Source organism: Hordeum vulgare, chromosome 7H (assembly GCF_904849725.1).
Source record: "Hordeum vulgare subsp. vulgare chromosome 7H, MorexV3_pseudomolecules_assembly, whole genome shotgun sequence".
NCBI lineage: Eukaryota > Viridiplantae > Streptophyta > Magnoliopsida > Poales > Poaceae > Hordeum > Hordeum vulgare.
In genome coordinates this window covers 590,033,789-590,060,444 of record NC_058524.1, presented here as the reverse complement: position 1 = coordinate 590,060,444, position 26,656 = coordinate 590,033,789, and the positions used below count along the sequence as shown (strand labels likewise).

Sequence of the window (26,656 nt, the reverse complement as noted above, 5' to 3'; positions counted from 1 at the left end):
CAAAGTGTAGACTTTGGTAGAACTACTTGATGGTCATAGGACTATTGAGTAAAAATGGATCTTTAAAAGAAGACAGACGATGATGGTGATAAGTCACTATTAAGAAAAGCTCGACTTGTCGCAAAGATGTTTTCGATAAGATCAAACAGTTGACTATGATGAGACTTTCTCACTCGTAGCGATGCTAAAAGTCTGTTAGAATTATGTTAGTTGTTGATGCATTATTTATGAAATATTGCACGTAGGATGTCAAAACATTGTTTTCTCGACGGTTTCCTTGAGCAAACATTGTATGTGATACAACCAAAAGGTTTTGTCGATCCTAAAGATACTAGCAAGTATGCAAGCTCCAGTGATCCTTCAATGGACTGGTGCAAGCATCTCGGAGTTGGAATATACACTTTGATGAGATGATCAAAGATTTTGGGTTTGTACAAGGTTTATGAGAAACTTGTATTTCCAAAGAAGTGAGTGGGAGCACTATAGAATTTCTGATAGGTATATGTGGTTGACATATTGTGGATCAGAAGTAATGCAGAATTTCTGTAAAGCATACAAGGTTGTTTGAAAGAAGTTTTCAAAGGAGTACCTGGATTACGCTACTTGAACGTTGAGCATCAAAGATCTATGGAGATAGATCGAAAGCGCTTAATAGAAGTTTCAACAAGATGCATGCCTTGACAAGTTTTTGAAAGAGTTCAAAATAGACCAGCAAAGAAGGAGTTCTTGGTTGCGTTGTGAGGTGTGAATTTGAGTAAGACTCAAAACCCGACCACGGCAGAATAAAGAGAATAGACGAAGGTCGTCTTCTATGCCTTAGCCATAGAATCTAAAGTATGCCATGCTGTGTACCGCACCTGAAGTGTGCCTTGACTCAAAGTATGTTGAGAGGTACAGAGAGTGATCCATGATTGAATCACTAGCAGCGGTCGAAATTTATCCTTAGTAACTAATGGACTAAGGAATTTTTCTCGATTATGGAGGTGGTTAAAGAGTTTGTCGTAAAGGGTTACGTCAATGCAAGCTTTGACACTAATCCGGATAACTATGAGTAGTGAAACGGATTCGTATAGTAGAGTAGATATTTGGAGCATTTCCGAATAGCACGTAGTAGCAACATCTATAAGACGACATAAAGATTTGTAAAGAATGCACGAATCTGAAAGTTTCAGAACCGTTGACTAAAACCTCTCTCACGAGCAAGACGTGATAGACCCCATAACTATATGGGTGTTGGATTCGTTGGAATCACATGGTGATGTGAACTAGATTATTGACTCTAGTGCAAGTGGGAGACTGTTGGAAATATGCCCTAGAGGCAATAATAAATTAGTTATTATTATATTTCTTAGTTCATGATAATCGTTTATTATCCATGCTATAATTGTATTGATTGGAAACACAATACTTGTGTGGATACATAGACAAAACACTGTCCCTAGTAAGCCTCTAGTTGACAAGCTCGTTGATCAAATATGGTCAAGGTTTCCTGGCCATAGGCAAGTGTTGTCACTTGATAACGGGATCACATCATTAGGAGAATCATGTGATGGACTAGACCCAAACTAATAGACGTAGCATGTTGATCGTGTCATTTTGTTGCTACTGTTTTCTGCGTGTCAAGTATTTGTTCCTATGACCATGAGATCATATAACTCACGGACACCGGAGGAATGCTTTGTGTGTATCAAACGTCGCAACGTAACTGGGTGACTATAAAGATGCTCTACAGGTATCTCCGAAGGTGTTCGTTGAGTTAGTATAGATCGAGACTGGGATTTGTCACTCCGTGTGACGGAGAGGTATCTCGGGGCCCACTCGGTGATACAACATCACACACAAGCCTTGCAAGCAATGTAACTTAATGTAAGTTGCGGGATCTTGTATTAAGGAACGAGTAAAGAGACTTGCCGGTAAACGAGATTGAAATAGGTATGCGGATACTGACGATCGAATCTCGGGCAAGTAACATACCGAAGGACAAAGGGAATGACATACGGGATTATACGAATCCTTGGCACTGAGGTTAAAACGATAAGATCTTCGTAGAATATGTAGGATCCAATATGGGCATCCAGGTCCCGCTATTGGATATTGACCGAGGAGTCTCTCGGGTCATGTCTACATAGTTCTCGAACCCGCAGGGTCTGCACACTTAAGGTTCGACGTTGTTTTATGCGTATTTGAGTTATATGGTTGGTTACCGAATGTTGTTCGGAGTCCCGATGAGATCACGGACGTCACGAGGGTTTCCGGAATGGTCCGGAAACGAAGATTGATATATAGGATGACCTCATTTGATTACCGGAAGGTTTTCGGAGTTACCGGGAATGTACCGGGAATGACGAATGGGTTTCGGGAGTTCACCGGGGGGGGGGGGGGCAATCCACCCCGGGGAATCCCATAGGCTTTGGGGAGACACACCAGCCCTTAGTGGGCTGGTGGGACTGCCCCAAGGGGGCCTATGCGCCAAGAATAAAGAATCAAAGGAAAATAAGAAAAAAGAGGGAGGAAGTGGGAAGGGAGGGGGACTCCTCCCACCAAACCAAGTCCAACTCGGTTTGGGGGGGGAGTCCTCCCCCCCTTGGCTCGGCCGACCCCTTGAGGGTCCCTTGGACCCCAAGGCAAGGTCCCCCTCCCTCCTCCTATATATATGGAGCAATTAGGGCTGATTTGAGACGACTTTCTCACGGCTGCTCGACCACATACCTCCATAGTTTTTCCTCTAGATCGCGTTTCTGCGGAGCTCGGGCGGAGCCCTGCTGAGACAAGATCATCACCAACCTCCGGAGCGCCGTCACGCTGCCGGAGAACTCTTCTACCTCTCCGTCTCTCTTGCTGGATCAAGAAGGCCGAGATCATCGTCGAGCTGTACGTGTGCTGAACGCGGAGGTGCCGTCCGTTCGGTACTAGATCGTGGGACTGATCGCGGGATTGTTCGCGGGGCGGATCGAGGGACGTGAGGACGTTCCACTACATCAACCGCGTTCTCTAACGCTTCTGCTGTACGATCTACAAGGGTACGTAGATCACTCATCCCCTCTCGTAGATGGACATCACCATGATAGGTCTTCGTGCGCGTAGGAAAATTTTTGTTTCCCATGCGACGTTCCCCAACATCCAGGTGTGGTCGGACGCGAGCGTGTGTTGCCCCTGAAGAACTGGTCGCATTGGTTGAGACTTAGTTGGATGAGGAAGTAAGCTCCCGTCTGAGGTCGGCGGAAGATCTCGTCCGACTGCGGGAGGCTCCCCATGGAAAGGCTTCAATAAGCCCATATGAAAGACATCGTGGAGACGAGTACCAGGGGCAGCTGAAGGCGATAGGCGATGCTTTTCAATGTGGATTAAAAATTATTGTTTACAAATAATATATTATATAAATGCGTTAAAACATATTTGTAGAAATATAATAATAATTGTAAACAATAAATTTTAATACATGCTGAACATTGCATGAAATAGATGTTGTAATATTTGGAATGCATTACAAACACTTTTTGAAAACACTCTTACAATTTGTTAATACACAGGAGAGTTTTCCAGGTTGATTTTTTTTAAATGCACTAACAGTTTTAAAGTTTATGCCAGGTAATATGTTGAATAGCTCTCTCTTTTTCAAACGTGAGAATTTCTTAATGTTTTTTTAATATCTACCCGGAACAACTATTTTTGTCGTAGTGGTTACAACATGTGTACGAATTGTGCGTCCATTTACTAGGTTCGAATCATGCCACCATTTTTTTCTTATTAATATTTCATCCCACATGCTGACATGCGGGACCCAGGCATGGCATGTGGGACCAATGCAGTTTGGCAAATTTAGAAAAAATGTGAGGGCCTTTTTCCAAAATTTATTTAAAGTATAGAGAGTTTTTTTGTTGTAAAACAGCCATCACAGTCATATCACAGCTACCGATATGTGGGCCAACACAACGCTCGCACGTCATGTGGGCAGTTTGTATTGCTTGATACGGACGGAGGCACTGTATTTGAACGTTTGGACAAGTTACGACACTAGTTTCATGTATTTTACAAGTTTAGAAACCAAAATAATCGCTTCGAACAAGTTAAGACACCCGTGGTGTATTTATCTCTATTTTGCCACATATCTTCTATATCTAAATAGAAGCCTCCCACTACCTTATTTCTCTCTACATGCAAGCTGCCCACATCAGCCTCCATTCTCCTACAGCCACATCAGCACCAGCCCTCCACTCGGCTAATCACTCCATGTGAGCACTAACTGAGCATGCAACTTATCAACGTCATGGCTTTTTTTCTTCCCGCTTTTGCTCTACGTTCGCAACGCATTGATCACCCCGTTTCATCTTCCACCATACGACACATTTAGTCTAAAAATTAAGAGATAAATACACCGAGAGTGCCTTAACTTGTCCGACGCGGTCACTTTGGTTCCTAAAGTTGCAAAATACGCAAAATCGATGCCGTAACTTGTCCCTTCGTTCAAATACAGTGCCTCCTCGCGTATTCAGCCGTATGTAGCGCACAAGTGGCATGTTAGATTGTCGTGGCCCACATGTCAGTGGCTGGTGGCGCGTCGTGGTGATGTAATGCTGATTCTTTTACGAGAAACCCCCTGCAGTTTAGTTTAAAGTCGTAAAAAAGCCCTTGTTCTCCATGTATATGGTCAATTCCCTCAATTCCCAAATCAAAAAAGGAAATCCCTAATTCTATACACGCGACCACGGCGGCGGCGCATCTTCTTCGATTCGTCCTTGGCCGACGTGGATCTAGACGAGGAGGACAGAAGCGGCGTCATTTCTCTCCCCCCCCTCCTCCTTGCCAGTAGAGATGGTTGTATGCAACCACAACAAGCCTGAGCTCTTTCATGTCACCAAAAATCATGCCAACTTTAAAAGCCGGTGCTTTCAGGTCAATAGATGGATTGAATGTGCTAAATTTGTGCCTAAGCTTGTCTCCTTCTTCTTTCGACAGGTTCAAATGATTGTCATCTAAGGCATCTTCAGGAAGTTCACCTTCAAAGTCCTGCACAATCTCCTTCTCTCTATAATCATCAACATCTTTGTCTACATTGTTATCAAACAGATCATCATCACCTTCTGCTACTTCATAATCACTCTCAAAAAAGTCCTCATCTGTTTCAATTTCTTCATTGGTATCATCTCCATGTTCTTCACTACTGCCATTTGCATCTTGAGCACCACTATCATCAGTCTCACAATTGCCATCTTCTTCCTCAAATTCCTGATTTGTAACATGTGAGCTACTGCCTTCACCAAATGACATAAATCTTTTTTGCTTTCTTGTAGTTACATCTCATATGTCTTGGAATTTCTGGTTTGTCAAAGTTGGGTACATTTTCTTTACCCTTTGCCGACTTAACTGAAGTAATAACCCTTGGGAGCTCATGCATCCCCACTCCCAACACATCATCAGTGCTTACTGACTCTAGGGTGTCAGCATGATCTACCAGTAGGAGCAAGTTTTTGTGATCCATTGTTGTAGCAATCATAAGGACAATGTCTGCATCAGACGCAATCAACTGTAGGCCATCACACATAGAATTCCTAGGTTTGCTCCACTAAACATCAATCTTGGAGGTTACTCTATTATATCCCAATTGGAGAAGGAAATCGTCAATCCACAGAATTGACCAACTATCAGTGTCATAACCATCAAACCAATCGATTTCATGATCCATGTAGGTCATGTTGCTATCACTTCCATAGAAAAACCCTTTGTGATGGATCTCAACTCAGAACATTCCATCAAATTGTACTGCACAAATAAGAGAACTATCACTGCCACATATCCAAGATCATCCCCTTTCAAATAAAAAGTCCCCTCCTTGATAACCCCCCAAAAAACCCTAGCCCTATTACGCCTGAAAAGGGAGGAACAACAGAGAAATGAAGGTACTAACAGTAGGAAGTGTTGGGGAACGTCGCATGGGAAACAAAAAATTTCCTACGCGCACGAAGACCTATCATGGTGATGTCCATCTACGAGAGGCGATGAGTGATCTACGTACCCTTGTAGATCGTACAGCAAAAGCATTGGAGAACGCGGTTGATGTAGTGGAACGTCCTCACGTCCCTCGATCCGCCCCGCGAACAATCCCGCGATCAGTCCCACGATCTAGTACCGAACGGACGGCACCTCCGCGTTCAGCACACGTACAGCTTGACGATGATCTCGGCCTTCTTGATCCAGCAAGAGAGACGGAGAGGTAGAAGAGTTCTCCGGCAGCGTGACGGCGCTCCGGAGGTTGGTGATGACCTTGTCTCAGCAGGGCTCCGCCCGAGCTCCGCAGAAACGCGATCTAGAGGAAAAACCGTGGAGGTATGTGGTCGGGCAGCCGTGAGAAAGTCGTCTCAAATCATCCCTAATTGCTCCATATATATAGGACGAGGGAGGGGGGGCCTTGCCTTGGGGTCCAAGGACCCCCAAGGAGTCGGCCGAGCCAAAGGGGGGGGGACTCCCCCCCCAAACCGAGTTGGACTTGGTTTGGTGGGAGGAGTCCCCCTCCCTTCCCACCTCCTTCCTTTTTTTTTCTTTCCTCTTGATTTTTCTTCTCTTGGCGCATTGGGCACTTGTCGGATGTCCCACCAGCCCACTAAGGGCTGGTGTGGCTCCCCCAATGCCTATGGGCTTCCCCGGGGTGGGTTGCCCCCCCCCGGTGAACTCCCGGAACCCATTCGTCATTCCCGGTACATTCCCGGTAACTCCGAAAACCTTCTGGTAATCAAATGAGGTCATCCTATATATCAATCTTCGTTTCCGGACCATTCCGAAAACCCTCGTGACGTCCGTGATCTCATCCGGGACTCCGAACAACATTCGGTAACCAACCATATAACTCAAATACGCATAAAACAACGTCGAACCTTAAGTGTGCAGACCCTGCGGGTTCGAGAACTATGTAGACATGACCCGAGAGACTCCTCGGTCAATATCCAATAGCGGGACCTGGATGCCCATATTGGATCCTACATATTCTACGAAGATCTTATCGTTTGAACCTCACTGCCAAGGATTCGTATAATCCCGTATGTCATTCCCTAAGTCCTTCGGTATGTTACTTGCCCGAGATTTGATCGTCAGTATCCGCATACCTATTTCAATCTCGTTTTACCGGCAAGTCTCTTTACTCATTCCGTAATACAAGATCCCGCAACTTACACTAAGTTACATTGCTTGCAAGGCTTGTGTGTGATGTTGTATTACCGAGTGGGCCCCGAGATACCTCTCCGTCACACGGAGTGACAAATCCCAGTCTTGATCCATACTAACTCAACTAACACCTTCGGAGATACCTGTAGAGCATATTTATAGTCACCCAGTTACGTTGCGACGTTTGATACACACAAAGCATTCCTCCAGTGTCAGTGAGTTATATGATCTCATGGTTATAGGAATAAATACTTGACACGCAGAAAACAGTAGCAACAAAATGACACGATCAACATGCTACGTCTATTAGTTTGGGTCTAGTCCATCACGTGATTCTCCCAATGACGTGATCCAGTTATCAAGCAACAACACCTTGTTCATAATCAGAAGACACTGACTATCATTGATCAACTGGCTAGCCAACTAGAGGCATGCTAGGGACGGTGTTTTGTCTATTTATCCACACATGTAAATGAGTCTTCATTCAATACAATTATAGCATGGATAATAAACTATTATCTTGATACAGGAATTATAATAATAACTATACATTTATTATTGCCTCTAGGGCATAATTCCAACAGTCTCCCACTTGCACTAGAGTCAATAATCTAGCCCTCACATCACCATGTGAATTACATTGCAATAAATCTAACACCCATACAGTTCTGGTGTCAATCATGTTTTGGCCGTGGAAGAGGTTTAGTCAGCGGGTCTGCTACATTCAGATCCGTGTGCACTTTGCATATATTTACGTCCTCCTCCTCGACGTAGTCGCGGATGAGGTTGAAGCGTCGTTTGATGTGTCTGGTCTTCTTGTGAAACCTTGGTTCCTTTGCTAAGGCAATGGCACCAGTGTTGTTATAGAACAAGGTTATTGGATCCAGTGCACTTGGCACCACTCCAAGATCCGTCATGAACTGCTTCATCCAGACACCTTCCTTAGCCGCCTCCGAGGCAGCCATGTACTCCGCTTCACATGTAGAATCTGCTACGACGCTTTGCTTGGAACTGCACCAGCTTACTGCACCCCCATTAAGAATAAATATGTATCCAGTTTGCGACTTAGAGTCGTCCGGATCTGTGTCAAAGCTTGCATCGACGTAACCTTTTACGGCGAGCTCTTCGTCACCTCCATACACGAGAAACATCTCCTTAGTCCTTTTCAGGTACTTCAGGATATTATTGACCGCTGTCCAGTGATCCACTCCTGGATTACTCTGGAACCTACCTGCCATACTTATGGCCAGGCTAACATCCGGTCTAGTGCACAGCATCGCATACATGATAGAACCTATGGCTGAAGCATAGGGGACGGAGCGCATATGCTCTCTATCTTCATCAGTTGCTGGGCACTGAGTCTTACTCAATCTCGTACCTTGTAAAACTGGCAAGAACCCTTTCTTGGACTGTTCCATTTTGAACCTCTTCAAAACTTTATCAAGTTATGTGCTTTGTGAAAGTCCTATCACGCGTTTTGATCTATCCCTATAGATCTTAATGCCTAGAATGTAAGCAGCTTCTCCTAGGTCCTTCATAGAGAAACTTTTATTCAAGTAACCTTTTATGCTCTCCAAAAGCTCTACGTTGTTTCCAATCAGTAATATGTCATCCACATATAATATTAGAAACGCTACAGAGCTCCCACTCACTTTCTTGTAAATACAAGATTCTCCAACCACTTGTATAAACCCAAATGCTTTGATCACCTCATCAAAGCGTTTGTTCCAACTCCGAGATGCTTGCACCAGTCCATAAATGGATCGCTGGAGCTTGCACACCTTGTCAGCATTTTTAGGATCGACAAAACCTTCGGGTTGCATCATATACAACTCTTCCTTAAGGAAACTGTTAAGGAACGCCGTTTTGACATCCATCTGCCAGATTTCATAATCGAAAAATGCAGCTATTGCTAACATGATTCTGACGGACTTAAGCATCGCTACGGGTGAGAAAGTCTCATCGTAGTCAACTCCTGGAACTTGTGAAAAACCCTTTGCCACAAGTCGAGCTTTATAAACGGTCACATTACCGTCAGCGTCCGTCTTCTTCTTAAAGATCCATTTGTTCTGAATAGCCTTGTGGCCCTCAGGTAGTATCTCCAAAGTCCACACTTTGTTCTCATACATGGATCCTATCTCGGATTTCATGGCTTCTAGCCATTTGTTGGAATCTGGGCCCACCATTGCTTCTTCATAATTTGCAGGTTCATTGTTGTCTAACAACATGATTGTCAAGACGGGATTACCGTACCACTCTGGAGCAGCGCGTGATCTCGTCGACCTGCGTGGTTCAACAGAAACTTGAACTAGAGTTTCATGATCATCATCATTAACTTCCTCCTCAACCGGCGTCGCAACGACAGAGGTTTCCCCTTGCCCTGCGCCACCATCCAGAGGGATGAGAGGTTCGACAACCTCGTCAAGTTCTATCTTCCTCCCACTCAATTCTCTCGAGAGAAACTCCTTCTCGAGAAAAGCTCCGTTTTTAGCAACAAACACTTTGCCCTCGGATTTGAGATAGAAGGTGTACCCAACTGTCTCTTTCGGGTAACCTATGAAGACGCACCTTTCCGCTTTGGGTTCCAGCTTTTCAGGCTGAAGCTTTTTGACATAAGCATCACATCCCGAAACTTTAAGAAACGACAATTTTGGCCTCTTGCCATACCACAGTTCGTATGGTGTCGTCTCAACGGATTTTGATGGTGCCCTATTTAAAGTGAATGCAGCTGTTTCTAATGCATAACCCCAAAATTATAACGGCAAATCAGTAAGAGACATCATAGATCGCACCATCTCTAACAAAGTACGATTACGACGTTCGGACACACCATTACGCTGTGGTGTTCCAGGTGGTGTTAACTGCGAAACAATTCCACATTGTCTTAAGTGAGCACCAAACTCGAAACTCAGATATTCACCCCCACGATCAGACCATAGGAACTTGATCTTCTTGTTACGATGATTTTCCACTTCACTCTGAAATTGCTTGAACTTTTCAAATGTTTCAGACTTGTGTTTCATCAAGTAGACATAACCATATCTATTTAAATCGTCAGTGAAGGTGAGAAAATAATGATATCCGCCGCGTGCCTCTACGCTCATTGGACCACACACATCGGTATGTATGATTTCCAACAAGTCACTTGCACGCTCCATTGTTCCGGAGAACGGAGTCTTAGTCATCTTGCCCATGAGGCATGGTTCGCACGTGTCAAGTGAATCAAAGTCAAGTGACTCCAAAAGTCCATCAGCATGGAGTTTCTTCATGCGCTTTACACCAATATGACCCAAGCGGCAGTGCCACAAAAATATGGCGCTATCATTGTTTACTCTAACTCTTTTGGTCTCAATGTTATGTATATGCGTATCGCTATCAAGATTCAATATGAACAATCCTCTCACATTCGGTGCATGACCATAAAAGATGTTACTCATAGAAATAGAACAACCATTATTCTCAGACTTAAAAGAGTAACCGTCTCGCAATAAACAAGATCCAGATATAATGTTCATGCTCAACGCAGGCACTAAATAACAATGATTTAAGTTCATCACTAATCCCGATGGTAGCTGAAGTGACACTGTGCCGACGGCGATTGCATCAACCTTGGAACCATTTCCTACGCGCATCGTCACTTCGTCTTTCGCCAGCCTTCGTCTATTCCGCAGTTCCTGTTTCGAGTTGCAAATGTGAGCAACAGAACCGGTATCGAATACCCAGGCACTACTACGAGAGCCGGTTAAGTACACATCAATAACATGTATATCAAATATACCTGATTTTTCTTTGCCCGCCTTCTTATCTGCCAGATACTTGGGGCAATTGCGCTTCCAGTGACCCATACCCTTGCAATAGAAGCACTCTGTTTCAGGCTTAGGTCCAGCCTTGGGTTTCTTCGGCGGATTGGCAACAGGCTTGCCGCTCTTCTTCGAATTGCCCTTCTTGCCTTTGCCGTTTCTCTTGAAACTAGTGGTCTTGCTCACCATCAACACTTGATGCTCTTTACGGAGTTCAGACTCTGCGACTTTCAGCATCGCAAACAACTCGCCGGGAGACTTGTTCATCCCTTGCATGTTGTAGTTCAACACAAAGCCTTTATAGCTTGGCGGCAGTGATTGAAGGATTCTGTCAGTGATAGCCTCTTGCGGGAGTTCAATCCCCAGCTCAGCTAGACGGTTTGAGTACCCAGACATTTTGAGCACATGTTCACTGACAGACGAGTTTTCCTCCATCTTGCAAGCATAGAATTTATCGGAGGTCTCATACCTCTCGATCCGGGCGTTCTTCTGAAAGATAAACTTCAACTCCTGGAACATCTCAAATGCTCCATGACGCTCAAAGCGACGTTGAAGTCCCGGTTCTAAGCCATACAAGACTGCACATTAAACTATTGAGTAGTCCTCCTTACGCGCTAACCAAGCGTTCTTAACATCCTGATCAGCCGTAGCGGGTGGTTCATATCCTAGCGCAGCATTAAGGACATAATCCTTCTTCCCAGCTTGTAAGATTAGCTTAAGATTACGAGCCCAGTCTACAAAGTTGCTTCCATCATCTTTCAACCTAGCTTTCTCTAGGAACGTATTAAAATTCAGGATGACACTCGTGTGAGCCATGATCTACAACACAAATATATTCAAAGTGGACTTAGACTATGTTCAAGATAATTAGAGTTCAACTTAATCAAATTATATGCTAAACCCCCACTCAAAAAATACATCTCTCTAGTCATTTGAGTGGTTCATGATCCACTTACACTATCCCAAGTCCGATCATCACGTGAGTTGAGTATAGTTTCAGTGGTAAGCATCCCTATGCTAATCATATCAACTATATGATTCATGATCGACCTTTCGGTCTCATGTGTTCCGAGGCCATGTCTGCACATGCTAGGCTCGTCAAGCTTAACCCGAGTGTTCCGCGTGCGCAACTGCTTTGCACCCGTTGTATGTGAACGTTGAGTCTATCACACCCGATCATCACGTGGTGTCTCGAAACGACGAACTGTAGCAACGGTGCACAGTCCGGGAGAACACAATTTCGTCTTGAAATTTTAGTGAGAGATCACCTCATAATGCTACCGTCGTTCTAAGCAAAATAAGGTGCATAAAAGGATTAACATCACATGCAATTCATAAGTGACATGATATGGCCATCATCACGTGCTCCTTGATCTCCATCACCAAAGCACCGGCACGATCTTCTTGTCACCGGCGCCACACCATGATCATCCATCAACGTGTTGCCATCGGGGTTGTCGTGCTACTTATGCTATTACTACTAAAGCTACATCCTAGCAAAATAGTAAACGCATCTGCAAGCACAAATGTTAGTATAAAGACAACCCTATGGCTCCTGCCGGTTGCCGTACCATCGACGTGCAAGTCGATATTTCTATTACAACATGATCATCTCATACATCCAATATATCACATCACATCATTGGCCATATCACATCACAATCGTACCCTGCAAAAACAAGTTAGACGTCCTCTAATTTTGTTGTTGCATGTTTTACGTGGTGACCAAGGGTATCTAGTAGGATCGCATCTTACTTACGCAAACACCACAACGAAGATATATGAGTTGCTATTTAACTTCATCCAAGGACCTCCTCGGTCAAATCCGATTCAACTAAAGTTGTAGAAACCGTCACTTGCCAGTCATCTTTGAGCAAAGGGGGTTACTCGTAACGATGAAACCAGTCTCTCGTAAGCGTACGAGTAATGTCGGTCCAAGCCGCTTCAATCCAACAATAGCGCGGAATCAAGAAAAGACTAAGGAGGGCAGCAAAACGCACATCACCGCCCACAAAAAATTTTGTGTTCTACTCGAGAAGACATCTACGCATGAACCTAGCTCTGATACCACTGTTGGGGAACGTCGCATGGGAAATAAAAATTTTCCTACGCGCACGAAGACCTATCATGGTGATGTCCATCTATGAGAGGGGATGAGTGATCTACGTACCCTTGTAGATCGTACAGCAGAAGCGTTGGAGAACGCGGTTGATGTAGTGGAACGTCCTCACATCCCTCGATCCGCCCCACGAACAATCCCGCGATCAGTCCCACGATCTAGTACCGAACGGACGGCACCTCCGCGTTCAGCACACGTACAGCTCGACGATGATCTCGGCCTTCTTGATCCAGCAAGAGAGACGGAGAGGTAGAAGAGTTCTCCGGCAGCGTGACGGCGCTCCGGAGGTTGGTGATGACCTTGTATCAGCAGGGCTCCGCCCGAGCTCCGCAGAAACGCGATCTAGAGGAAAAACCGTGGTGGTATGTGGTCGGGCAGCCGTGAGAAAGTCGTCTCAAATCAGCCCTAATTGCTCCATATATATAGGAGGAGGGAGGGGGGCCTTGCCTTGGGGTCCAAGGACCCCCAAGGAGTCGGCCGAGCCAAAGGGGGGGGGGGGACTCCCCCCCCCAAACCGAGTTGGACTTGGTTTGGTGGGAGGAGTCCCCCTCCCTTCCCACCTCCTTCCTTTTTTTTTCTTTCCTCTTGATTTTTCTTCTCTTGGCGCATTGGGCACTTGTGGGCTGTCCCACCAGCCCACTAAGGGCTGGTGTGGCTCCCTCAATGCCAATGGGCTTCCCCGGGGTGGGTTGCCCCCCCCGGTGAACTCCCGGAACCATTCGTCATTCCCGGTACATTCCCGGTAACTCCGAAAACCTTCCGGTAATCAAATGAGGTCATCCTATATATCAATCTTCGTTTCCGGACCATTCCGGAAACCCTCGTGACGTCCGTGATCTCATCCGGGACTCCGAACAACATTCGGTAACCAACCATATAACTCAAATACGCATAAAACAACGTCGAACCTTAAGTGTGCAGACCCTGCGGGTTCGAGAACTATGTAGACATGACCCGAGAGACTCCTCGGTCAATATCCAATAGCGGGACCTGGATGCCCATATTGGATCCTACATATTCTACTAAGATCTTATCGTTTGAACCTCAGTGCCAAGGATTCGTATAATCCCGTATGTCATTCCCTTTGTCCTTCGGTATGTTACTTGCCCGAGATTTGATCGTCAGTATCCGCATACCTATTTCAATCTCGTTTTACCGGCAAGTCTCTTTACTCGTTCCGTAATACAAGATCCCGCAACTTACACTAAGTTACATTGCTTGCAAGGCTTGTGTGTGATGTTGTATTACTGAGTGGGCCCCGAGATACCTCTCCGTCACACGGAGTGACAAATCCCAGTCTCGATCTATACTAACTCAACGAACACCTTCGGAGATACCTGTAGAGCATCTTTATAGTCACCCAGTTACGTTGCGACGTTTGATACACACAAAGCATTCCTCCAGTGTCAGTGAGTTATATGATCTCATGGTTATAGGAATAAATACTTGACACGCAGAAAACAGTAGCAACAAAATGACACGATCAACATGCTACGTCTATTAGTTTGGGTCTAGTCCATCACGTGATTCTCCCAATGACGTGATCCAGTTATCAAGCAACAACACCTTGTTCATTATCAGAAGACACTGACTATCATTGATCAACTGGCTAGCCAACTAGAGGCATGCTAGGGACGGTGTTTTGTCTATGTATCCACACATGTAAATGAGTCTTCATTCAATACAATTATAGCATGGATAATAAACTATTATCTTGATACAGGAATTATAATAATAACTATACATTTATTATTGCCTCTAGGGCATAATTCCAACAGGAAGGAGGTCCCTTGCGTGGACGTCGACGACGCGGGCCATCCATCGCCGCGGACGCCGCCGGTCGCCGTGCCGTGCCGCACCAGCTTCGCCGCCGCCTTGCAATGATCGGGAGAAGAGGAGAGGGCACGAAGCGGTGCGACTCAGATAGAAGAGATAGGGGATTAAGGGACCGTAAAAGAAAATCACCACGGCGCGCCACCGGCCACTGACATGTGGGCCACGAAACTCTAACTTGCCACGTTTGTGCTACATACGACTTAATATGCGAGGTTGCACTGTATTTGAACGGAAAGACAAGTTACGGCACCGATTTTACGCATTTTTCAACTTTAGGAACCAAAGTGACCGCGTCGAACAAGTTAAGACATTCACAATGTATTTATCTCAAAAAATAATTCACAAGTCAGTCGAGCGGCCGGCCGGATTGATAGCACCAGTACTTTATAGCGCTACATCCTCATACGTTTTTTCTCCTCAACGCAACGTTCTACCTACCATAGGCCATGCCAGCGAGTTTCTCCTGCGCCAGGCAGATGTTAATTCCGTATTTGTGTTGCACAGATCAAGGGAAATGAATATGTACAGCTGAAAATGCCACTGGTAAGGAATTATTGGCGCTCTACTGATCTGGTCGCCCGTCACTATGGTCACCGGTGACCGTACTACTTCCACCCAGTCAACAGCTTACATCTTTCCGTAGAACAACCAGGGAGATGCATGATGAAGAGCCTACGGACATGCGAGCATACTACCAGAGCACCAGCAGCGCTCACGAAGTTGGCGAATCAATGGCGGTGTAGACAGTCGGCTTGAGAGCTGATCACGGGCAAGTCTGTTTTGTTTCCTTTTCCTTTCATGACGCCAGCGTTTGTTTTTGTGAAGGGGCGCCTTTAACTTCCCTTCTTAACGTGTTACAGGATCTGGCTCCCTAGATGTTACACAGTTACAGCCTCGAGTGTGTGAGCCCATCAGCCGCTAGATCTTACTCATCTGTATTAAAAGTTCATGATTCATATGTTTGTTTCCTTAACTAATGGTTGGGACTTGGGAGTAATAAGCATTGGGTTTGCTCCAGGCTATGATTGGCGATGGCAAGACAATTTGACAGCGTCACCGAAGCAGGGAACACTTGAAGTCGAATCCAACAATGGGATGTCCCTTGGGGATGCCGTCGATGGGTGCCCAGGAGTTTGGATTGGATGCATTCCTGTTCCAGGACATGATGGGGCGACTATGAGTGAGATGATTAGCATAACAGACTTGCAAAAAACGTGCTTGCTTTTGGAAGGAAACTTTTTGGTGTTAATGACCTGCGTCCTTTTCTCATATGTGCTAGCTAAGAGCACACCTCTTCTTAGTTCATTCAGATACCATTTTTTTTTACTATATGTTTTTATTTTTTTTGCAGGTTTAGTATATTCTTATCAAGAATGTTTTGAATGTTATTTTTATCAATATTGAATCAGTAAAATTGCCATGGATTTGAGATCAGCCTCTTCATACGCATACATGACCATAGTACTTTCATGTTATTTTAGGGGAACACTACTTTCCCGCATTATGAATATCCGCTATGTTCTCAAATTTCCACTGCACAAATGTATAGTATTTTCCATATGGAAAATTTCATGGATTTAATATCAGCCTCTTCATATATTGCTAGCTCAACAAACAATTGGCCAATCAGTACACATACACGTACCATAATACTTTTTTTGAGCAGATGTACCATAATACCTTGATGTTATTATAAGTGGGAGACTACTTTCTCAGCTATTATGAATATCCTATGTGTTCTTATTTTTTTGGCACATCAATCCATAGTATATTTCACATGGAATTGGAATTTTAATGGTAAACCCCGCTTATATATCAACATTCTATAAAAAAGATGACTACAATCTGGTAGCAACATGCAGGAAAGATTCTCATAATTCTAGATGTTTTTCAGCGATACAAGACTACATATATCATCATACTGGAGTACATGTATTTGTGTCAATTGTTGATATATGATATCATCCGTGTACATGCTGCAAACCTCCATGGTGAGGCATGTGTTGGCCTATTGACCTTACCTCAATGTAGATGGAATGGGCAAGGCATTTTGTTACTGAAATTTAAATCCTGACTTTCCTTAAATGGATTATCAAAAATCCCGCAGCAACGTGCAGGACATCATCTAGTTTTACAAAACATTTGGGAACAAGATTTTCCGGGCTTCCTTTTTCCGCTGGAACGGCGTGAGTACCCAGACCAGATGATTTACCCACCAACCGAGCGGACGCCCGGCGCAAGCACAGGTGTCAAAGCCGCAGAGTTTTCATCAGAGGCGGAAAAAAAAAGGTCAAAAGTGTAGCCGTAGCAACCGTGATCCGCCTCCGCCTCCCAAGCGCCATTCTCAGACCGCCACCGCTCCCCGCCGGCGAACCCTCCCCCGCCGAAGCACGGCCGCCACGCCACGCCACCTCGAAGGTATTCTCCTCCTGCCCTCGTCCCTCCTCGTCTGGCCGCCGCGGGGTGGTGATCCCTCTCTCTCTCTCTCTCTCTCGGCGGGCCTCGATTGATTCCCCTGTCGGTGACGAACCCTAGGTCGATTGGGCCGTACCCCGTGTTCTGCTCTGGAATCTTCGTTGCCACGATCCAAATCCCCGCCCCGTGGAGTGCTAGTAGCAGTCCGTTATCCATTTCTCGGCTAGATCCTCCCCCCTGCTATGAAACATATAGCTATCGAAGTATCTGGTACCCGAAATTTGTGGCGTGATTCTGTAGGGCGTGGGCGGATCAAATGACACAGGTGAGCGCCGAATCTCGCAGGAAAACCAAGCCAAATACTAGGGCGTTACTAAAATCGATCAGAGTTGTGGGGGCTTTGGGCCAGTGGCAATGAGCCAAAGATGCCTTGGTTTGTCATGGGAAACGGGGAAGCTAGCCAGTCTTCTAGGCAAATTCGTACTATCTGTTATATGTTCTGGTTCTAGCGTTGCCCCAGTAGTGCTAGAAGGCTCTTGAATTAGACGATGTGAGGGGCGAGGGCGGACTATCCATTGCCACCAAAATAACATAGTTGTATTGGTACTGCAATCTCAGTTTCCATTGTCGCAGTATAGCTGTAAATATGCGGTAAGTAGCCCCTAAATGTTTGGAGTAGCTTGCAGCCTTTCTTCTCCCTCACTCATGATACAACTATTGTTTTAGTGTTGAGTGCAGAAGGACCCCCTGCATTGCAATACACCACCCAATTAATAAGAGCATCTTATGAACAGATTACTCCTATTTATACTCTCAAGATGGTTATTACTGACTGTGCTTGGCGTTTGTTGAGTTGATTGTGGGTAGTAGGGCTAGTGGTTGTGCTTGGGATATGGTTTGATTTTCTGGGCAGGGCTCCGGTGGGGCTTGCGTTCGGCCATACTTGGCTGTCAGTTAAATGTTCATATACTCTTGTGGTATTTCTGTACATTTCAAAAAAAAGGGAAGCATTAGTCCCATGCTACATTTTTTATTTATATCTTGTGAGAGCTAGCCTGACACAAAACTCACTCATATACATATTTGTCAGTTAAATGTTCATATACTCCTGTGGTATTTCTGTACATTTCAAGAAAGGGAAGCATTAGTCCCATGCTACATTTTTTATTTGTATCTTGTGAGAGCTAGCCTGCCACAAAACTCACTCATATACATATTTTTCTGTTTCAGGGTCAATAAACTAGCACCACCAACTCAGGAGGACCTGATAGCAGCTCAATCAGTGGATGTGAATATTCTGCGTCCCATTTAAGTTCTGCTTGAGATGGCAGTTGGGATGACATCTCACCTCTTCCAGGGAGGGACTACTACCAGCAGATTTAGCCAAATCAACAAATTTAGAGTACAACTTGCTCATTCTTTACTTGCAATCCATATTATCTTTATTTTCTATTTCTCAAGTGTTTGCTCTCCTCCCCCTCCCCCTCCCCCTCCCCCCTACAGAGCCCGGAGAAGCGTTGTTCTCTCTCCTTGCCATCCAATTCGTTTCCTTCAGTTGCTTATGTATGGTTCCTTCCTTTCAGCCTTGCTAAGCTAACAGCATATTCTAATTATTCTAGTATACTTTATAGAATGGTATTGTGATGCTTTTGTCTTACTTCACTGGAAGACGTTTAACTGATGGTGTATTGTTTATTTTGGATATGTGAAGTATCCTTCTATCTCTGTGCCTAGTGTAAGCTAGTACTTGTTAATTTAGCAGAAGCAAACATATGTTTCAAGGCTATACAAATGTATGTCAGACAGAATTTGCCATTCCTGTCATTTTTTCTTTCACGCAGACACACCAGATAAGGCTAGGTACAAATCCAAATACCTCGAGGTATTTTTTTTTGCTGCATGTTCTCAGCACAAATAATGTAGAACTGAATCACATTTTGTTCGAGTTGTCTACAGACAAGAAACAACATCATTCACATGGTTTCATAGACCGTGGATCCTCTATGAGAAATACCCCACAAAAATTATGCTGCTCCATTTGAATGGAAATATGCTTTCGGACACTGAAAGTTCATCGACATGTATTTTAACTAGTAGGTCATGTACCATGTTTTGTCATATCTACTGATAGTTTGAGAAATGAGAACTAACTGTTGAACTACTGATAACGGGCAAGTATGCACCAATGAAAACATCGATTGCGTTGGTTGATTAGCTGATGATGTTCTTCTAATATATCTTACTCCATTGGTATGTAAATATCATTTTGGGGGGATATTGAGTAAATTTTTCCAAAATTTGCATTACCAACAGTTTTGCTGAAGTGGGCATATCTTTGGTGTACAAAACATATGCATCACTAATATCTGAAACAGTACTCTCTGCTTGACTGCATGAAAGTGATGCTTATTATACATACAGTGATCGTACTTCCATAATGTTTGTTGTGAACCTTCCACAATGGTATAGCTTGGGTGTAGGATAATGTACACCGTGGATAGGGCATTCACCCTCATCATCCTGACCACTCGACTTATCCCATAAGAGTCAAACTATCTCCAGTGTGCTATCTGCTTATCCCTATCTTGAAATTCCTTACTAAACAAATCTCTCTCCTAATGATGAATCTTGCATATCTGCTAGATCATTTTAAATACGCAGCCTCCTTTTGTTGCTCTATCATAATAAACTTTTTTATATATTTTGTGCCAGTACTGTATACCTTAAACAACATCTCCCAGTATTGTAAATCTTCAGAATATCCCTTGCAGGGGCAAGATTCATTGGTTCAGAACGTGTTGGAGAGGAGCTACAGGCCCATGCTTTATGTGCCTTGTAGATATAGGGCCTCAGGTGCTAAATCTTTTGCTTTGCCAGTGTCTTGGAAGGAAATTCCGCTGGTCAGGAGCACTTCATCAGCATTGGCTAGGTAGTTCCCCCTGTGGCGTCATTTACTTATGAAGTGTGTTGAATTTTTAGATAGTTCTCATCGATGACTACACATACTGCCAGCAGTACAAATCTGGATCTTTCAGTTTTTGTGAACTAGAATATCTAGCAGCCTATCTACACTGTACTGTTGGTGGGTATTATGGTACTGAAGTATCTTAGTGGCACTGATAATCAGATGATTTGTTCAGTGGTTGTTCACTTGCTACTCTTATTGCAGTTGCTAAGATTTTCAGTAACTTGTTGAACTCAGTATTATAGGTTACTGATTGGATGCCTTTCGATATGGCAGCATTGATATGGCGGGACATAAAAAACACTATTATGAATTAAGCTGCATACATGTTAGCCAATATAGTTTGGTTAGTAACCTTAAATGGAACCTACCTTTATGAGTGATGATGATAGTCACCAGCTGGATAAATTTCGTAGCCAATTCAGTGTACTCTTATTTACCCTGTTTCTCTCTCTCTCTTAAGATTATTGCTATACCATCTTAAATGCTAGTCGATTTATGCTCGACTTCCTATTTTAATAGCCTTTTCCCCCTTGACAGGTCGTGTGACAGTTTACTTGAAAATCCTGCCACTGCCCTTGTGGCACCTGCAGTTGGAATAATTGTCTTTGCTCTATGGGGCTTTTTGCCTCTAGTGAAGGACATTAGAAACCGTATTGATGTATGCTTCTGTTATATGCGACCATATTTATATTTTATTTTATTATGACTAGCAAAAAATATTTCAACATTCTGTAATACCTTGCAGCACGGAGGAAACTGGAAACAGAGCCCCACATACCTAATTTCTAGGTCCTACCTTCAACCTTTGCTTCTTTGGACAGGAGCAACACTAATCTGCAGGTATAACCACAACCGTGTTAAGTGATGTTCTCTTGCACAGTGTACTCCTATCTGATCGATATTGCAGCCTCAGAATTTTTAGCTATGTATCAGTTGCAGATTTTCCTTTTTATTTCTGTTCTTTTCTCACACACGGCCTTACAGGGGTTTGGATCCAGTTGTGCTACGTTCATCAGCAAGCCAAGCTGTAAAAACACGTCTTGTAACTTTTGTGAGATCTTTATCTACCGTTCTGGCTATTGCATATGTTCTTACAAGGTGCACATGATACATTCTCAGGCTTGCTGATTGTTTGATATTAGTTTAATGAATCAGCATTTAACTAGAGTCAAATGAAAAGCCTGGGAAGTATTAACATGGTTTATCTTCTTTTAGCTTGATTCAGCAGGTACATAAATTCCTAGTGGATGTGCGTAACCCCAATGACACAAAAAAAGTAAGATTAATATTCTTATAATATAGCTAGAATCTCTTCACATTATTTGAGTACCTGCTGTAGTTCTATCAACTTGATTTTGATCTTACTGATATAAGCCATTTTTTAAGGAACATGTAGGAAATACATTTTAATTTTCATAAACAAGCAATAGCTACCCCACCTAGTGGTGCAAACGGACAACCTTTAGCCTTTAGGGAATCTGCTGATGTTCAGTCAGCTTGGTGCATGTAAGCAAGCATGCATGACCTGAGCGCAGGTATGCAACTTGATTAGGTACTTCGTACACTAGAATTATGCATACACAACCACACATTCATCCCGATGTCTGTATATGCAGCACACATGCATCTTATATGCATGTATGCATCTCTTCTCAGTTTTCATGTCTCATCAAAATCTTTTATTAGGTATAGCATACGTAAATGATGGAAGACATACCAGGTGGGCTGGAGGTTGTGTGGTAGTTTGCTTAAATATTTTTTTTCATTATTTTCATTAGTTATTCTTAGCACCATTTTTTTTTTTTTTGTGTGTGTGTGTGTGTGGGGGGGGGGTGTTATGATCGTGAAATAGTGTATAATTTATTATTTCAAGGTTCACCATGGTCTCTTTATTCCAAGCATATACGTATTTCTTATGAAACAAAGCTGATGGCAACAGCATGTACTTCTTAGCTTGAATTGAACTCTGTTAATGTGATCGGAATTTAAACTTCTCAGTTGTACAATCAATATATCCTCTATTTCTATTTTTATTTCGCACTTATCGAAATTTCTTTCTTGCAGATGGGTTTGGATTTTACCGTGAAAGCTATTTATACTGGCATTTGGATTGCTGCTGTTTCTCTCTTTATGGAGTTGCTGGGTGTCAATACCAAGAAGTGGATAACTGCTGGAGGTTTTGGGACAGTATTGCTTACGCTTGCTGGTCGTGAGGTATTACATAACTTTTGTATTGATAGTATAATCTTGTGCGATAGTGCTAAAATAGGCTAATAGCTATCCCAATTCGTTGCAGATTTTGACTAACTTCATCTCGAGTGTTATGCTCAACGCCTCACGCCCATTTGTTGTGAACGAATGGATCACGGCAAAAATAGATGGTGTTGAGATCACTGGTGTTGTTGAGGTTCGTGTCTTCTTGAACTATTTCCCATTTACTGTGGATATGTTTCATTTTACGTACGTGTTTAAACGATAGTCATCTGAGTATGTTGTTATTTCTTCCACGATACATGGTTTTGTTTTTATGTACTGATAGTTTGATACTAGTTGCACGCTCATACCAAATTTTGTTGATGCTTCATCTTGTCATCGCACTAACTTAAACTGATTTGATTTTCAGCGTGTTGGTATGTGGTCTCCAACAGTTATTAGAGGTGACGACAAAGAAGCTATATACATTCCTAACCATAAGTTCACAGTGTCCATAGTGAGAAATAACACTCGAAGGAGCCATTGGCGTATTAAGACTTATCTTGCGATAAGCCACATGGATGCTGGAAAAATTAGTGTAACAGCTTTGAATCAGTCTTGCACATTACATCTCTCTCTTCTACTTCTTTCATTATATGGTAACCTAACTTAAACTGGTCTCTCTGTTTTCCTTTGGCAGATAATTGTTGCGGATATGAGAAAAGTCTTGGCTAAAAATCATCATATAGAACAACAGAGGCTACATAGAAGAGTATTTTTTGAGAAAATTGACGAAACGACCCAAGCTCTCATGGTACTTTATTATATTATTAGTAATTTGATTTTTTAGATGTATGCTAGTGCATGATCACTTTTGAAGGGTTGTATCATTAGCGTGGCAAACCTTATTTTTCTAAAAAAAATTAAATAGTAGGCGTCTCCCTACTATTTTGGAAAATAAGAACAACTGAGCTAAGAACTGAGCATATTTTAAACAAGGTAAACAAAAATAAGGCTCTGGTTTCGATCAGTTCTTACCTCGGTTCTTTTTATTTTCCAAAATAGTAGGGAGATGTCTACTGAGCATTTTTTTTATCTCCTTCGTGTTCGAGAAAAAAATATATGCTCAGTAGGTGTCTCTCTACTATTTTGGAAAATAAAAAGAACTGAGCTAGGAACTGATCGGAACCCTGTAATAATAAGCTATTATTCAATTTCATTCTGCTCTCCTCAAAATTTGCAACTATGGTTTTAGTGCAAAATCTAGAACACAGACAGATCAATTTTACATCGGCAACACTTCAGTGTGAAAATCTTTGAACTCCCAATATGTAAGTTGTCCAGTTTTATGGAAGATGGATGCAGGTAGTAAAAAGATGTATGTCATTGGGCAGTTGTTTCTTTTCCTTTCTTTTTTCAGATCTACTTTCTTGCCTTTGTGTTCAACTGGTGTCAAGATTCTTCATTTCATGCTCATGCATCTTGTTTAAATTCTTAAAATATTACACAATCTTCTATTCTATTACTTCCCATTTTACATTAGTTCTGAACTCCTAAATATCTAAGGTTGGTATCATTTTGTTGTGTTGTCCTGTAGATTTACATATCCTGCTTTGTGAAGACTTCACATTTTGAGGAGTTCCTTAATGTCCAGGTAACATATCTATACAGCATGCTATATATTCTGCTTGCAGTAGATAATGGGCACATATTTTGTTTGGATATGCATGTTTTGTGCTAAGTACAAGTTCTGTGCATGTTTCTAGCTCGTAGTTTTCGTAAAAAAACATTCTGATCCATTGAGTGTATGTGTCCCCATCACCCCATGTCAGAACTACATGTCTACATCCAAGGTTCCATTTCCTGTTTCCAGGCTGATTCTCACCAGTTGGCGAGAACTGGATTTTGACCAGTTACTTATGGAAACCAGTGGTAAACCACCCGGAATCATTTTTCCTAATCATGTAACAAAATCCAAATGGTACAGATAAATGCCTTGAAACACCAATCAGGATGACAGTTTGATAATAACTGGAGTATAAAAACTGCAGCTGGCACTACTTTTCCCGATGCACACTAAAATTCGTAGCATCAACTAGTGTGTGAGCCGTGTGCTACAAGAAAATCTAATCAAATATCGCAGTGAAGTGATATGCGCGTAAACTTTTTTTTGAACAGGATATGTGCATAAACTTGATAAAGTGGGTTTTTTTGGTATAAAATTTAAGCCAGCAGGTGGTTTTGGTAATGGGATAAAAATCATGGAGACATGCAGCATGATTATTGCACATAATATTGCCAGCCGTTTGCGAAACCTTGCTGATTCTGTTTGGTCCTGGTCCTCCCTGTAAAGTTTTGATGCTATGGGGACGTTGCAGTTGCCTACCTGTCATCAAACAACTGACAACAAACGAAGACAGTATAAACTGTATCGATACACTAAGATGTGCAAATAGCATGACTTAATGTTTCAACACTGAGCCTTAAATTCGAAACATACACACGATATTTGCATGAATCTATGCATAGCATCAGCAATTAGTCCAAATGAGTTCTGAACCCCTGATCTGTTCACTATGTGGTACTTCATTTATCATTTCCTCTCCGATATTAATAGGTAAGACTACATAGGAGTTCTTTCGTTTTGTTTGTAGATGAAGTTTGACAGGAGAAGCCTAGAAGCCATTTTGCATGATGTATGTTTATTTTATCAGCATTTAGATATCACTCAAAACACTGATATAATGTTTTTGATGTTCCAATACACAACAGGAAGAGGTTATGTTGGATTTTCTTAGAATAGTTGGCCATCACAGGGCAAGGCTTGCTACCCAAACACGAACGGTCCAGAAATCATATGGCAACGCAGACATAGATAACATTCCTTTTGGAGAGGAGATGTACAATCGTGTCCGTGGCCGCCCACTTCTGATTGACACCTCTGCAAAGGTCAGTGAAGGCAAGTCTAAATCTAGATCAACCTCACGTGAAGAGCAGAGAGTAAAGACAAGCGCATCGGCTGAGACGAGGTCAGGTTCACCAGATAGTGCTAGTGTAAGCAACTCTGATAAGAAGGAACAGAGAAAAGGGGAGCCATCTCTGGCTGGTAAAGGGGAGCCTCGAGGATCCGATGCCACGGAGCGACAAGGAGATGGGTCAGTTTCTCTTCCTAATCCTAAGAAAGAATCTAGACCTGCCCTGGAAGATAACATTGTTCTAGGTGTAGCACTTGAGGGCTCCAAGAGGACACTCCCCATTGAAGGAGGAAAAGATCCTCATGCATCCGAGAGCGAGCAAGGCACAGTTGAGGTTGGCTCATTGCCCAAGGATAAGAAAGGTCAAAGCCATATACCATGAGGTAGGCCAATCAAGTCATCGGGAGAAGGCCGGCCACATGAACTTTGATTCTTGACAGGCGATACAAGCTCAAGCAGGGTCCTTGCCAGGGATTCGTCACCATGCCTACCTTTTTGTGTGCTGGTGCAAATGCTATCTGTCGCGTCTTTCAATTTTTGTAAATCTTTGCTGATGCCTCCTTGTTTGGTAAGGAACCTGTTAGTCAATAAGATGTAGCCTAGTCATTGATTATGCTCCCTGCGTACGGACATCATCTTGCACGTATGGTGTAGCGTATCAAACATAAATTGAGCCGACATGCGTCGGCGTTTCATATTATCTGCGTTGCGGCTGCCTCATTCTGACTTTGTGGGACAATCTTAGGCATGTTTGAAATGGTGGTCGCACCAGCATTGTGTTCTGAGAGCTGTAGACCGTAGTGCAGTGCTTGGTTTTGTTTGGCATAAGTGGGTGATTGCTTGGCCGGGTCAGGTGGATGCTGATGATCGGCCGTGTGCTTATCTCCCGTCATATCGTCACCCGGTCAAACATGTGGTTACAATATCTCGTTAAACTATCTGCATCGTTCCTCTGGTGAAGTTTATGCCTGTGTGTCTGATTTGGTATGTGAAAATAGGGCAGGAAGGGGTACAGGATGTGTGGTAGGCGTGTCGGGTTGGCTGGGCTTGAAGGCCCATCGCTCAGGGTATGAAAACCAAGCTGAGTTTTGTGTTTCTCAAAAAAAAAAAACTGAGTTTTGTAGGTTTTCTCAAATAAATAAAAAAAACTGAGTTTGTAGGATGCAGAGAATGTTTTCCAGTCAAGCAATTAGTG

The 26,656-nt window shown here is 43.2% G+C and overlaps 1 protein-coding gene across 2 annotated transcripts; it reads left to right on the top strand.

The window, feature by feature from the left end:
- The first annotated feature begins 17,178 nt into the window (after nucleotides 1-17,178).
- LOC123408585 (mechanosensitive ion channel protein 2, chloroplastic-like) lies at nucleotides 17,179-26,243 on the top strand. Of its 2 annotated transcripts, XM_045101661.1 has the most exons (15): nucleotides 17,179-17,328; nucleotides 18,556-18,727; nucleotides 18,829-18,888; nucleotides 20,097-20,254; nucleotides 20,831-20,951; nucleotides 21,039-21,133; nucleotides 21,278-21,391; nucleotides 21,509-21,569; nucleotides 22,358-22,507; nucleotides 22,590-22,700; nucleotides 22,917-23,084; nucleotides 23,187-23,300; nucleotides 24,084-24,140; nucleotides 25,259-25,641; nucleotides 25,713-25,805. In XM_045101661.1, the coding sequence occupies exons 2-15, from the start codon at nucleotides 18,650-18,652 to the stop codon at nucleotides 25,717-25,719; spliced, it is 1,677 nt and encodes a 558-aa protein (XP_044957596.1). In that variant the 5' UTR covers nucleotides 17,179-17,328; nucleotides 18,556-18,649; the 3' UTR covers nucleotides 25,720-25,805. The 2 variants fall into 2 exon arrangements, with proteins under 2 accessions (XP_044957596.1, XP_044957595.1); XM_045101660.1 differs by having other exon boundaries at nucleotides 17,182-17,328; nucleotides 25,259-26,243.
- Nucleotides 26,244-26,656: the final 413 nt, after the last annotated feature.

Excerpts from the sequence above, each read along its gene's own strand:
- LOC123408585 (XM_045101660.1), top strand. The coding sequence starts at position 18,650 with ATGGCAGTTGGGATGACATCTCACCTCTTCCAGGGAGGGACTACTACC. Across the intron at positions 20,255-20,830 it reads ACTTCATCAGCATTGGCTAG|GTCGTGTGACAGTTTACTTG; the intron begins GTAGTTCCCCCT and ends CCCCCTTGACAG. Across the intron at positions 22,701-22,916 it reads AGATCACTGGTGTTGTTGAG|CGTGTTGGTATGTGGTCTCC; the intron begins GTTCGTGTCTTC and ends TTTGATTTTCAG.